Source organism: Canis aureus, chromosome 5, assembly GCF_053574225.1.
Source record: "Canis aureus isolate CA01 chromosome 5, VMU_Caureus_v.1.0, whole genome shotgun sequence".
NCBI lineage: Eukaryota > Metazoa > Chordata > Mammalia > Carnivora > Canidae > Canis > Canis aureus.
Window position 1 is genome coordinate 58,918,032 of NC_135615.1, and position 14,053 is coordinate 58,932,084.

The following is a 14,053-nucleotide window of genomic DNA, read 5'->3' on the forward strand; positions in this document are numbered from 1 at the left end:
TAGAAGTAGAAACAGCAATGGGAACTCCTGCATACTCAGTCCCACCTAAACCCAGGAAGGACCTCAATGCTGCCATCTCAAAAGCTTCCCATAACGGGCCTGGCGGCACTATACTTGAATTCTTCACTTATTAGTTTGTCAACACAGTTAATTAACTCTATTTGACAAGGGTTTTTATTTGTTTTACATTTTGTCATCTCAAAGTTTCATGACATCAGCCACCAGAATACATAAAGTTAGGTTCTTCACTTTATACAGAGAGGAAAATAATAAACTCCAGTAGAAGTTCACTTGACCAAAGAGACCACCTCTGATGGAAAACCACACCCAGGAAGACCCAATATACATACACACACACACACACACACATATATATATATATATAATGTATAGATATTTATAGATATCTCATCTGAAAGAACACAGAAAAAAAAAATCCAAGGTCTGCAGCACTATCTACAGTAAAGAGGGATTAATTCTACCAGCTTTTCAAACAGTCACATTTGATATTCAAAGGAAGCACGTGAATGAATAGAACTGGGCACAGACTAACACTCCACCAGGCTCTAGAGCAGTCTAGTAATGGCTTAAGATTCTAGAAGGGTGTGATATGTGCAAAGGAAAGGTGGATGCAGGTGTCCGCTCAGCCTCAGAGCACCCCACACACAACTGTCCCCTCCACAGCCCTGCAGTTTTCATTGCTCTCTCTCCCCTTTTACTATTTCGTTTTGTGCAATTGAGTCTCTGAGACCAGTAGCTCCAGTTTTCAGATTGGGAAATTCTCCCTGTGTGGGTGGGTAGGATGTGTATGGCACAGTCCTAGGCTTCACGTGAACGGGGAGGGGACCAGGGTGTGTGGAGAGCCTTTCTCCTCTGCCTGGCCCTTGTTCACTTTAGGAACCTTCACCTCCCACCCCAGGACCCAGCAAGGCCCAAGCCACTCCAATAGTCCTGAGACGGTGATGTGGGCCTACAGAAGTCTGCCTTAGACCAGTTATCTCCAAGTAAACTTCCTTTCTTAGTGATACCCACAGAAAATATTGGCATAGCTTGACCAGAAATCTAACACCACCATGTTTCCGGTGGCCTTGGACACGCTGCTGTTGATTAGGTTGTCCTCTATGGAATTGGGAATCAGCCACCATGGCCTCTGGCCACATACTGCTTCCCCAAGGCAGGCACCATGAAGTGGTCGGGTCTGCCCAACCCCGATGGGCTCTCCTAGCATTTAAGCTCAGCCCCCAAATCCAGTCCCAATGGAAACAGAGGATCAGGCAACTTTCTACCTCAAGGCCTTGGTACAGACATCGGACAAGGCCAGGAGGTGGTGTAGTGTATGGGCTGAGACAGTCTGTGGGGTTCCTGCCTTTATGGTCCTCTGTGTTCTGTCTTCCTTGGGCAGAGAAACTCTGTTAGTCCCTGCCTGCCTGGCCCACATCACCAGGCCAGCCAAGAGAGCACCAGGAAATCTGCTGCCTGGTAGGAGCACCCCCTTGTGGCTATGGTTCAGATGATTGTCATATGTGCAAAAAGACAAACAGATGTGCTTGGTGAGGAGATGGGGAGAAAGGGGCCTGCAGAACTGCAGGGTGCCTGCCTCCCACTGCTCCCCAGTGTTGTCTCCTGGTTGTCACCTCAGTACCTGAGCTGGACCCTGTGCTCCTGCTGTCCCAGCACACCACTTCAAAACCCCACCCCATCTTCAAACCTGTCTGCCCAAGGGGGTCATCCCATGCTTTCTTCCGCCTAGGATATCCTGGATCCTGCCCAGAGAAGGACTCCAGCTCTCTCCTTAGCAAATCCCCTTCCTCCCTCTACCCCACCCTGACTGTGGGGAGTTGGAAGAGGGAATCTAAGTCAGCCAAGTTAACAAGGTGAGCTGGGGTGGGGGGAGGAGCCTCTCAAACCATCTGGACATTGTTCTGCAGCATCTAGGATGAATCCCCTCATCTTTTTAACAAAAAAAGAAGTAAACCCATTTCCTCCCCTTGGCCTTCACAAAAATAAACTAAAAGGGAAATGAGCCGGAGCGAGGATGGCAATGGGACATTGATGCAGAGGATGAGGGAGTGGGGGGCAGCTGGGTGGCTCTGCTGGGCCAGGGGCTTCAACAGGACACCTCCATGGTGTGATTGACCTGGCCCAGGCCCTCGCTGCTTTCTGAGTGGGTGCAGGCCTGCGGGCGGCTGCCATCCACCGAACTGGCACTGGTGAGTGACGCGGTCCGGGAGCGGGCGAGGCGGGTCATGCTAGCCGAGGGCACTGTGGATAGAAAAGGGACAGGCATGAGGACTGGCAGGCAGGGCTGAGTGCCAGCAGGCAGGAAAAGGACTGACGCAAGCAAAGCGGCCAGCAAGACCCGTTCTTCCAACGGCACAGAGGCCCATTTCAAGCCACGGCTCTGGCACCTACTTTGTTAAGCCAGAGGCATGCAGCATCAGCAACCGTAACTGAGCCAAAGAGGTGGGGGGTGACAACTGGCCAGAGCTCTGGCCAGAACAGGGTGATCCGACTGGGTACCCCTGAGCTGCTGCTGGGATGGGACGTTATTTCCAACGATACCTCCATTAAGAGGATGATGGGATAGGGGAGCAGGACTACTTCTGTAAAGGAGGACAAGGTGTGGTGGCCACAAACTGCCATAAGTCTAGTTTCTGTCCTTATTTGGACTTTGACAAGACTCCTGAGAGCAAGCTCAGGTGGGCAAGCTCCACCTTCCTGGACTCAACTGGCCACCCATTCGGCTCAGGCATGGCTGGGCACCCTTGCCCCTGTGGCCAGGCCCGGGCAGTACCTCTGAGAGGCTCTGGTTCCAACAGCCTGAGCTGTGGAAGTCACGTGGCCCATGGCAACCCAGAAACCAGACTGCTCTAAACCCCACCCAAGCCTCATGTGGGATGCAGCCCACTTGGCCCAGGATCAGTGAAAAAGCAGGACGCTCTTGGGCTTTGGAGGCGAGCAGGACATAAGAGAGTTCCCAACCACAGCAAGATGAGGCCCGGCTGCAGCACCACACAGAGGCAGGAGCAGGGGGGACTGGGGCGGGGGTCCATGCATCAGGGGAGGGGCCACAGGGCTACCTGCTCCTCCACTCAGCCTTCGGTCCTTCAAGTATGCAACTAAGAGAGAAGACAGAGCCAGAGGGGCGGGGCGGGGCAGGGTGGGGCGGGGGGAGACACAGAACATGGGTGAAGAGTGTGATCCGGCAAGGCCGGGGTGTTGCAATGGGTCGGAGAGAGAAGACGACAAGACAGCAGGCACAGAGTGGGCTAGGGCAGGCCCAGAGCCTCAGGAAGCCCACCCCTGCCACCCACCAGAGTAGCAGCCCCGGAGGGAACCCTGACACCACAGTGGGGGCAATCCTCTTGCCCCCTCTTCTCCAGCCTGGGCTGCAGCGCTGAGGGCCTTGTGTTGACAGGGCTTTCTGGGGCCCATATCTGAGTGCCAGCACCTGCACCCTTCTGGATCTGTCTCCCCAGGTACAAAATGGGGGAGGCCTGCACCAGCTCCTAAATCCTGCCCACCTCTTGGGCTGCCTGGTGGTATTTCTCCCAGGGCCTTGAGCATATGTCCCAGCCCAACAAGCATTGCTCATCTCCTCATCTCACAGGTGTTCACTGAGAGCCCCCTGGGCTCAGGCCCAACCTCTGAGTTCCCACTGTGTCCCACCGCTAGCTTCGGCCTCTCTCTGCCCCACTTTTTCACAGAGAGGGAGCGCCTCTCCTGGCTGGGCCCCCAGCCTTCCCCTGCAGGCCTTCCAAGGAGGCACAAGCTCCAGGGACTGAGGTCTGGGTGGAGAGATATTCAGGTAGGGGAGTTCTGCTTCCAGCGGGAGGGCCAGGTATGTTCGGGAAAGGGGAGGAATCAAGTTGATAAGGTGTGAGTGTGCTTGCGTGCATGTGTGTATGTGTGCGTGGGTTTTGGAGGTGCTCTTGAGCAATCTGGGTGGCTCATCCCTGCACAAGAGGTGGTTTGGAGAGGGGAGGAGAGTGGGCATTGCCACCCCACAGCCCCTATCATTTTGGGGTCTTCACATATGCTACCCCCAGGCTCAGCTGCCTTCGGCTCTCTCCAAACACCCAGATGGCCCCACGCGCCTTTGTCAGGCCCCAGACTTCAAGACCACTCTGCTGCCCCTGGGACCATCCACCACTTGTGACAAAAGCCCTTCTCAAGTGCTGTAGGTCTGGCAGGGGAATGGGTGGTGTGTATGACTCACCTTTAGGTAGCCTTTCTGGGCAGGCCCCCACCCCAGGCTCTGGTCCCCCAGGCCTGGAAAAAGAGCCTACCATTTCAACATTGCCATGAGAACGTGTCCCACAGCCTCCCCAAGGGCATGGGAGAGCCAGACATAGCCTGGGATCATCTACTCACAACTCAGGTGGAGGTGCCCTAGAGAGTCTCCAGTCATAGTGGGGAGCATGTGGTGAGTGGCACAGCATCTGGGCCCTGCTGACACAGATCTCATATGCCCCCAGGCTGCTTGGTGTCACCTGCTGCTGCTGGTGCCAGTCCCACTCTGCCCCCTGCCCACCAGTCCCCAGGGCAGGGGCAGGGGGAAGTTAACTTACTGTAGCCCATGCCTTGCAGGAAGTATTTGAAGGCCTCAGTCAGCTTCCCTGGCTGCAGGACAGAGGGACAGTCACATGCTTTGATTGGCTGCCTGGGATTGGGGGGAGGGGAGGCTCCTCCCACCTGGGCTAAGATGAGGGAGAGAGGGCTCACCTGTGTGACCTGGGGGAGCCCCCCGGAATCTGCCATCTGCAGGGAAAAGAGGGGGGTGAGCTGGGCAGGGGTCCCCCCACACCTTGCCCAGGCCACCCTGAGCAGACACACTGTCCTGCTCCCTCCTGCCTGCCCTAGGACCCCAGGCAGGCCCCTCCCTGAGGCTGGGCCCTTGTCTGGGGAGGAAGTGGAGGAAGGGGAGGAAGGCCTCACCTTCAGGAAGGTAGTGGTGGTTGGGTCCAGTTTGGAGTTGCACTCCACCTAGGGATAAGGTCAACACAGTAAGGCAGCCCCAGCCCCATATCCAGGGAGCCCCCCACCCCAGTCACTAAGGCAGGGTCTGTTGCCAGGCCCGGAGACTGTACTGGGGAGGTTCAGCGTGCAGGGGGCAGACACAGGTGGCAACGCAGCCCTGGCTGAGGCTGCCCCTCACCAGGCTGCCTTCCCAAAGTCCAAGCCTCTGCAGGTAAGGGAGCAGCCCTTAAGGGCCCTGAGACCCCTGGACTCCCACCCATGGCTGCTGGCAGGGTAGGCCTGGGGCAGGGGCAGGGGCTGGGCCAGCTCCTCATGGGGAGCCAGGGGCCCCCTTGGTGGGAGTGGCTGAGGAAGACCCAGGGACCACAGGGGTCAGGCGGTGAGGTGGGGGAGGGCCAAGCATCGGCAGGAGGCTGAGGCCTGCGCCTGGACAGCACAGCCCACACCCCATTCCCAAGCCCTCAGACATAGGGAAGGCATACTAGTTTCTGTACACATTGGGGACTGCCCTGGGGACTCCTGGACCCTCTGTGCTAAGGGGGACATGGAACCCCTGGCCGCCTGCCTCCAAAGTTCCAGTGGGAAAGGTTATAATCCCCAAATGCAGTGGGTGCAAGTCGTAGTCAAAGGATGCAAATGCTCAGGAGTTATTTCACAGTGAACGGAGCAAGCTGTAGAGAGGAGAGCTCTGTGTCTGGGCCTGGAGTGGGCGAGGTCAAGGTGGGACTGCACTGCGGGAAGGGAGGGGTGGAGGGGTTGACTGGCAGGCAGGTGGTCTGGCCCCAGCTCCCTCAGGGTTCCATGCCTCCCTCACTGGAAGGGTGGGGCTGTGCCAGGTGGGGATGCTTGGCTCTGAGAGCCGTTAAATCAGGGCCTGCCCCGCTGGCCAGAGGCCAGTGGTCCCTTCCCTCCCACCTCCCACCCCTACTCAGGGCGGCCCCAGACTCACCACCCCATCCTCAGCAGGTGCATTATCCCCCACCACCAGCATCACGGGGCAGCTGTAGACACAGAGGAAAAGAGCTGTCTGGACTGGGCATGGGGGGCGGGGGCGGGCCGGGGGGTGAGGGGCACTCACCGGAGCGTCTTGGCATTGGGCACTGTTCCAGGCCTGTTAATGTCCAGGTCTCTGCGGCTGCAGGGAGAGACAGAGGTGGAGGGGGGCCGTGTGCCCCGGGGCCATAGCCCATCCTCCCACAGCACCAGTATGGCCCAACATCCCAGGCTGGGCCCAGAGTTGGGGCTTAAGGTTACTGAATTGTCTCCGCTACAGAAAAGGCTTCACAGATCCCAGCTGGTAAACAGGGAGACAGGGTCATGCTCTGCACAAATAGGGGGGTCTTCAGGTCTCCCCTCAGGTGGAACTTCTCAGACCACCCCAATTCATGCCAGGGGGCCCTCGAATTTGGGTCTCTCTCCCCCTTGAAGCACAGTTCTAACATACAACGCCACCTGTGTGTGGACTTGCCGGGTCATAGCAGGAGGCCGGGCCTGATTCTCATTCTTCATGATATCCCCAGCACCATGCACAGGTGCTTAATAAATATTGGGAGGAGAGAGGAGGGAAGGCCAGTGGGCTCCAAGGAGCACAGCTTGAAAACCATGGACTTCATCCAACCTCCTCCTCATCTTCCGATGTCAGGCCTGAGGCTCAGGCTGTGGGGGTCAGTGATGTTGCCCACACCCCCCATGGCTCCTGGCTGGACAGCAGTGCCCCAACGGAGAAGGCGTGGAAGAGAACCAAGAACCAGAGTCTGCAGCCCTGCTTCCCCTCTGCCCTTCAAGGGAGGGTGACCCTGAGCAAGAAGTGACTCTTGTCAGAGATACAGCAAGCTGCTCATCCACAAACTGGGGAGAGCATGTCCCCTGCTGGCCTCCTTCTATGATTGTTGTACAGAGGGGACCCCAACAGAGTGAGCACTGTGTGGCCTGGTGCCGCAGAGCTGAGCTCCACCCCCACCCACCCCCATCGTCAATACCTGTTGTACATGTTCCAGAAGAGCTGCAGGTTGGCCTGGTTCACCACGTTCCCAATCTGCTGCCGGTAGCTCTGCACCAGCTCTGTGTTGCTCACCAGCTCCTCCTGGGGCCCCCCGGGGGATCAAGGAGGGGAAGATGTACAGTAGACAGGAAGCCTCATGGTCTCAGAGGGGTCATGCAGGAGGCGCAGCCAGAGCAGCCCCTGTCCCCTTCCCAGCAACCATGAGGGTATTGGGGGCGGGGCCCCATGAAGTGAGGGGAGGGCTCTAGCCAGGGGTGGGAGTAGGCCCCCCCACATCTGTCTCAGAGGAGTAGAGTGAGACAGGGCAGAGGTCACAACCCAGACCCCCTCCTGCTGCCCGGCTAGGAGGGGGACTAGAAGCCTTGGGCACCCCCGAGAGTGGGCAAGAGGCTCCCAAGACCACCAGTCCAGCCACTATCCACCCCCTTACCTGGCTGAAGAGGTGGGTTAGCACCGTATCAGGTAAAGTGCTGGTCAGGCCAGAGAGCTGTGGGCCGGGATGGAGACCAGTGTGAGCGGGGCCCCTTACCCCTGCCCCCTACCCCATCTAAGTGTCCCATGCTCACCTTGGTGGCCGCCCAGTCAATCCAGCCTTTGCCGTTGGGGTCAATGTTCATCAGCACCAGCCCCTCCACCAGGTCGGGAAAGATGAGCTGCCGTGAGAGGAAGATAGGGCTTGGGAGGCGGAATAATGCATAGGGAGCCCCAGTCTTCCCACCCAGAAGGCTGTAAGGTGCTGGGCCTGCCTATCTCACAGGGGCAGGAGGGGCCCAGTCCTGGAAGGACTTCAAGATGCCAGTGGGTCATACAGCTGGAACCTTCCTGGGAACTCCCTCCAGCTGCCCCTGCTTGTCCTCCTTCCCACTTGGAATCTTTCCAAATTCTTTGATCAACTTCGAACCTATGCCTATCACACTGATTTCCACTCCTTTTAACAGATCTTTGAGGATACTGCTATTGTAAGCCTGAGGAATACACATCTTCAATAAAGCATTTTGTTTTTTTGCTTTCATAGAAAAAGAAGTTGTAGCAGAGTAACAAAGTGACCTTTCCAAAGCCTGCGTTGTGTTTGATTGTAAAAGAAATCGGAATGATTTCTTCAGGGGAGAATGATCACATATGTATGACACGGTTATCCTGTGGGGTTCATCTAGGGTGACAGGGGTTGGCTGACAGTTAACAAGTTGGTGAAGTGCTGAAATCCGTACTGGGGTTCAAAATTCTTGCTCTTTTCTTTGGAAAAAAACATTTTAAATCCTGAACATTAAGCTTTTGTTTTCAGAGATGAGAAGCTTGTGGGCTCCTGCCCAACATGATGTTTCTGAAATGCAACTTTCTTTAAACCTTCCAAACTTTCACGTGAGCGTAATTTTTGGTTAAGAGATGACTCATGTTTAAATATTACCCGAATCAGTGCACAAATGATTAGGATAATCCTCCCTTAGAGGCCAAAGCAATTCTTTGTGTAGTTTGTGGATAACAGAAAATTCTCTGGCTAGTGGTTAAACACGTTATAATTTATAGTCTTTGGAGGAAATGTATTAAAAAAAATACCTCCTTTTTTTTCTAATTTCCTAGGATGAAAAACAGGGGGAAAAAGGAGCTTTTCTAAGTAATGAGGAAGTAGGGGGAGGGGAAGGAGCAGGAAGAAAGAGCAAATGTTCCTGTGGTTGAAGGGTTGAAGGGAGAGGGAGTCAGCCCCTGGATGGGTGTGGGGGTGGGGTGGGTGTTGGGAGACTCACCGCAAACTTGGCCAGCACATAGGCCCCAGCTCCCACTCCGATGCCAATCACGTACTTGAACCTGGTGGAAAGCATGGCTGGTCACTTGAGGGCTAGGGGAGCCACTTCCCAGGATTGCTGTCAGCTGGAGCCTGGTGGCCCTGCAGTGGCAGGAGGCACCCTCTGGCCCCCAGCACAGGGATAGAGTCTGGGGAGGGGGTTTCTCACCCAAAGTGCTGCACCACACTGGGGAGCATGGCGGCCAGCTGCTCCATGGAGGGGAACTGGTACCTGCAGGCAGAGGAGGAAGTCAGGGCACAGGTGCAGATGGGGCCACAGAGCTGCAGGGGGGGATTGGGAGGGGGTGCTCCCAGGTACCTACCCCTGGGGAAACTGTGACGCCCCCACCTGCTGACCAGGGGCATCCACGTGGCACACCACAAAGTGCTTGGTGATCTCCTGCATGTCCTCGAAGTTGAAGAAGGTATTGAAGCACAGCTTGTCTGCAAAGACACACTTCTCAGCGGGGGCTCAGCAAAAGGGTGGGGGGGCCACAGGCCTGAGAGGAGGGGCAAGGTGGAGGTGATCAGTGTTATGGGCCAGCAGGGACACCAAAGGCCCAAATAGCTAAGGTCACAGAACTCAGTGCAAATGGGGATCTGCGGGCCCCTGTGGGGAAGGTCGGGAGGCAGAGGAAGGCGGGATGAGGCTGGGGTGAACTTACGGTTAAGGCCCACGTCATGGTAGGTGAGGATGGCTGGGCGGTTCCCTTTGGGGGAGCCCCGGATCACCACATGCAGCAGGCCGTACGGTGTCTCGATGTCATGTTCCTGGAAGGGAAACAGCACTGGACACTCTGGGCAGCTCTCCCTCCTGGCCATGGGGTAGCCCGGGGGTAGTGGGGCCTGTGCTGGGGCTCCCACCTGCCAACAGGAAGGCATCTCCTTCTCGTCACCCCCTCGAGCAATCCCCGGGGAGGGCGGACCAGATGGTGCACCCCTGCCTGGAGGTGTCCAGCTCAGGGACCCTCTGCTGACCAGTCCCTGGGCTGCCACTGCCCAGGTCCTGCTGCTCGCAGCCCTGCACGGTCCAGTGAGGTTCGTCCTCTCCATTTTGCTGCAGCCCCTCAGGGACGGCTCTGTCACCCAGCGTGAGTCCTGCTCTCACCATGTCCCTCCTGCACTCAGGATCCTTCAGTGCCTACCCTGAAGGTGAGTGGCCTTGACAGTCTTGAATTACAGCCACCACCCCCGTATCAGCCAAGCCCAGCCTCCAACCCCCCCACACCAGCCCTGGTTCCCACTGCCAGACTCCTACTCATGTTGTTCCTTCCACCTTGAATCCCCCTCCCCTCAACCCCCAGGGCCTCCCTTCCAGGCAGGGTAGGTTCAGACCCTCACCCCCACCCCAAAGACCTTCTGCAGTGACTACTCTGGGATCCTCCTGTGTTTGTGCCTTTGGTTTTGTGGCTTAGGCTTACTAGTCCTTTGGGAATGGGTGCTGGACACCATAGGAGGAGGCTGATGTGCTCAGACATCCTTAAGCCTTGGGGAAGTGCCATGCAGGCTCAGCAAACTAGTCACTTTCGGTCACTCTATGGACAGATTCCAAGAGGGTCTGTCAGAGCTGAATTATACCAGCCTTGCCCTGTACCATGGGGAACACTGGGAGTTGGCCCTGTACGTTGGAGGTGGGGCTAAGGTCAAGGGTAGGAAGAACATGGGACTGACCCCCAAATGTGGGCCAGGTACCAAGCATGTTATGCATACATTTTCCCCTTTTGCACATGGAGGACACTTAGGTTTAGAGAGAACCCAAGTTCCTGCTCCTGATGGAAAAGGGGAGACTCGGGAGACAGCGGACAGCTTCCTGGAGTCTGGTCTTCTTGGGTCGGAGCTCAGAGGACCACTGTTCAGGCCTGTGTCTCCAGGGGGAATGACAAGGCGGTGTCAACTCCATTGACAAAGGCCACACCCTGCGAGCCACAATTCTGCTGTGAGGCCCTGTTAAATAAACCTGATGTCCTTTGAGTGGGCCCAGGGCCACCACAGCCTTCCCACATCCCCGGCCTGTCCTCCCTCAGGGCCATCAACATGAGGAACACTTTCTGCTCACTGGCGGCTGACCAGCTACTTTTCATGTGTCTTCTCATTTACTTCTCACAGGGACTCAAGCCCCAAACTGAGAGGTTCAAAAGGAGATATGACTTGCCCAAGGTCAAGTGCACAGAGGGCAAAGCAGGCCCTGCCAGCTGCCAGCCCCAGAGGCCAAGGGTATGCACTGAAGACACCACCCCAAAAATTTCCAAGCAGGCAGTTCTCTATAGCCGCCTGTCCCTGCCCTGGGGTAGGGGGGGCATGCTGCATCCCCCACCAGCCTCCATGCTCTTACCTCTGGAGGGCAGGGGTTGAGGGAAAGATTGGGAGGGTGGGGAGGGTGGGGAGGGTGGGAAGGGTGGGGGCAGGAGGGACGCCCATTGCACAAGACCTGCAATGCGCTGCCTCCGCGTGAAGGGTGGATCTCCACCGGGTCAGCTCTAGTGCTAACGCTGCGGGCTACGGGTCAGGGCCCAGGGTGCAGGGTGCAGTCCTCCACTGCCAGTGGCTGTGCATGGGGGTGTCTGCCCCCTCCCAGGCCAGGTGTGACCGCGCCGTCCCCGGCACCAGTCCCTGGGTCGTGGGACTGGGTGCAGTGCTCTCCCGACTGAGGCTCGGGGGCGCAGGTGGGATGGGTTGTTGAGGGCAGCGGCCCAGTGACTTGGCTGAACCCTCCCTCCACCAATCCAGGAGCTCTGACCCGTCTCAGCGGGCTAGGAGCCCCGTCCCCATCCCTTGGGAGCCAGATGCCCCACAAGAGGGGTGACCTGAGGGCCGCAGCCTGGCCTGCTCGGAGCCCGGGCCCCCAGGGCCCAGCACTCCCATTGGCTCCTGGTGACGTCAGAACCCCCGCCTCCAGGTGGGCGCCGGCACTGCGGCAGCCAGGGAGGGGGCTCTGACGTTCTCGGTCTCGGTCTCGCCAGTGACCTTGAGGGTTGCAATGGGAGGGGAGGCTCCCAGCCGGGTATCAGGGTAGCAGCGAGCAGGAACGGGTGAGGGGCTGGGGGAGGGGTTGTCTAGTGTGATTCATTCCATCAACCACATCAGCAGTTTGGTGAACCAGGTCTGCCGCGGGGTAGGCGAGGACGTGCTGCCTGGGTGCTGCCTGGGTGCTGCCTGGGTGCTGCCTGGGTGCGGGGAGGCCCGGTGGTCTGTGCTCCCTTGCAGGGCAGGCCCAGCGTGGGGGTGGAGGAGGACTTGTGCCCTGCTTCCTCCCTCTTTGAAGAATAGCACCTAGGGGCACTGCTGCCTGGGCCGCCTTTCCCCACCCACAAAATAAGACACGGCGACCCCCTCCTCGTCCCCTTCCCGGCAGGGACTTCGGCCTGAAGGCTGGGTCAGCACCCTGCCCAGACCTCCCCGCCTCGGCCAGGCTGGCACCGAGGCTCCCTGGGGACGACGGCGGAGCTGCAGGCAATTCCCAGGGAAGGAAGGGGACGCCCTTCTGTTCCCAGCCCAGTGCAGCCACCCAAACCACCAGGACAATCCTTGCTGGGTCAGGAGGGTGGACGTCCAGGTACGTGTCTCCCCCAGGGCTGAGGCGCTCAAGGGCGCGAGGCAGACACCGGCCGGGCACCTGCTGCGAAGGGCACACGGTCAGGTCAGCGGGGTGCGCGGTTCGCACAGCCCCCTCCGGCCCGCGGATCCCAGCCCCTCCCCGCAGGCCCTGCCGGGCGCTGACTCCCGACGGCGGAGGCTGCCAGAACCTGCAGGTAAGGAGGGCCCGAAAGCGGGGCGGCACCAGACAGAAGCGGAGGGATGTCCCTTCCTCCCTACCCCCCGGCCGCCCCCAGAGCCCTCACTCACCCCGTCCCAGCACTCCGGCATCTTGCCGAGCGAGCGAGAAGGCGATCTGCCTCTCCCAAGAAGGGCAAACAAAGGCCTGAGTCACCGGGGTCCAGAGGGAGGGGACAGCGCCAAGGGGAGCCGGCGGCGGCGAAGCTGGGGCACCGCTTCCTTCCGGCCTTTATATGCGGCGCTGGCCCGGCCCCCCTAGGCCTTTCCAGGCAGCCACTCGCTCTCCAAGCCCCGCTTCCAGATTGGCGGGCGGGAGACGAACCTGGCTCCCATTGGCTTCCGAAGTCCTGGCTCAGCCCAGCTCCTGCTCCTCCTCCAGCTCCACCCCCATCCCAGCAACAGAGCATCCTAAAGGGTCCCCAGGCCCCGCATCCTGCCTGCCCCCAGCACGCAAGCGCGTGCGCGCACCCCCCCCCCCCACAGCCACTGCTGCACGCGGGGCCCTGGGAAGATGAGACCAGGAGTCACATGTACAGGTGTGCCCTGTGTCAGGTACACAGGAGCCACTCACTGACACACACAGCAACATAGGGCAGGGTGGGCTCACAGGCACGCCCCAGACCGCGCAGCCCTTGACCCATTCCCTGGGGAGCAGGGAGGGCCTGAGAGGGCCCCATGCCCAGCCTCCACTTCAGGAAGGTCTGAATCCACCGCTTAACCTTGAAGGGATGGGGCAGTGACTGGCTGTCTGGGGGCAACCTTCTGTTGTGACCCTGATCCAGGGACTGCTCCTTCACCACTCCCCAGGGTCTCCCCTAGGGCACCCCTCATGCCCCATCCCCGTGTAAGCCCAGCGCTTGCCCTTGGTGCTGAAATGGGGCTTCTGGGGGCGAGGGGCCTGAGCTGATGGTAAGATGAACAGCATGGTGGGGAACACACCTGCTTGCCCTCCCCACCCCCATCCTACATCAAGGGGCTGGAGGCCACCAGGGAGAGGACAGGAGTCAGCCTGTCAAAGTGGACATGCCCACCTCCTGCAGAAGCTCCCCAGTTCTCTCTCCTGGGGCCAACCAGTGTGCAGCTTGGCTCCCAGGTCTCTGGGGAGCAGGATGCATGGGCCACCACAGGCTCCATGCCCTGTCCTCCTGATGGCAAGGACTTGTGTAGGGAGTTGGCAGGTAGAGGAATCTGGGGAGGAGGAGGCAAAGGAGAACAGACAAAAGGAAACAGGTCAGGGAGGGGAGCCCAGGAGGGAGCCCAAGGACTGAGAGAAGCAGAAGCAACACAGAGGAGGGTGCTGGGCACACAGGGGAGGGCAGACACAGACCCCATTCTGTCTCTCTGGTGAAGGAACATGCCAGTCACTCCAGCCTGCAACGCTAGCCCCACACACTGGCTGGCAGCCTTGTGGGGAGGGGGCCACCTCCCCATCTCTAGGGGCCCAGTGTCCTGGTCAACACCTGTCATGTGTGCTATTCCTGGCCACGTCCTCTGTCTGGGGCACACCAATAACTCTC

At 58.6% G+C, this 14,053-nt stretch overlaps 1 protein-coding gene across 8 annotated transcripts in view; it reads right to left on the reverse strand.

Moving 5' to 3' along the window:
* Positions 1 to 151: 151 nt before the first annotated feature.
* The window catches only part of NDRG4 (NDRG family member 4), a 39,655-nt gene continuing 25,753 nt past the window's right edge, over positions 152 to 14,053 (reverse strand). Inside the window, exons 1-15 of one of the 8 annotated variants that reach the window (XM_077898239.1) lie at positions 12,606 to 12,768; positions 9,428 to 9,533; positions 9,086 to 9,206; positions 8,932 to 8,994; positions 8,725 to 8,785; positions 7,549 to 7,635; positions 7,413 to 7,469; positions 6,960 to 7,063; positions 6,059 to 6,115; positions 5,930 to 5,981; positions 4,939 to 4,986; positions 4,726 to 4,761; positions 4,572 to 4,623; positions 3,081 to 3,119; positions 152 to 2,262 (exon numbers count right to left, since the gene is read on the reverse strand). In XM_077898239.1, coding sequence (XP_077754365.1) covers positions 2,108 to 2,262; positions 3,081 to 3,119; positions 4,572 to 4,623; positions 4,726 to 4,761; positions 4,939 to 4,986; positions 5,930 to 5,981; positions 6,059 to 6,115; positions 6,960 to 7,063; positions 7,413 to 7,469; positions 7,549 to 7,635; positions 8,725 to 8,785; positions 8,932 to 8,994; positions 9,086 to 9,206; positions 9,428 to 9,533; positions 12,606 to 12,626 — 1,059 coding nt within the window. In that variant the 5' untranslated portion in view covers positions 12,627 to 12,768 and the 3' untranslated portion in view covers positions 152 to 2,107. Of the gene's footprint in view, positions 2,263 to 3,080; positions 3,120 to 3,152; positions 4,286 to 4,374; positions 4,450 to 4,571; positions 4,624 to 4,725; positions 4,762 to 4,938; positions 4,987 to 5,929; positions 5,982 to 6,058; positions 6,116 to 6,959; positions 7,064 to 7,412; positions 7,470 to 7,548; positions 7,636 to 8,724; positions 8,786 to 8,931; positions 8,995 to 9,085; positions 9,207 to 9,427; positions 9,534 to 12,605; positions 12,779 to 14,053 lie in introns of those variants that run through there. The other 7 variants (XM_077898236.1, XM_077898235.1, XM_077898240.1 and 4 more) reach the window with 7 other exon arrangements.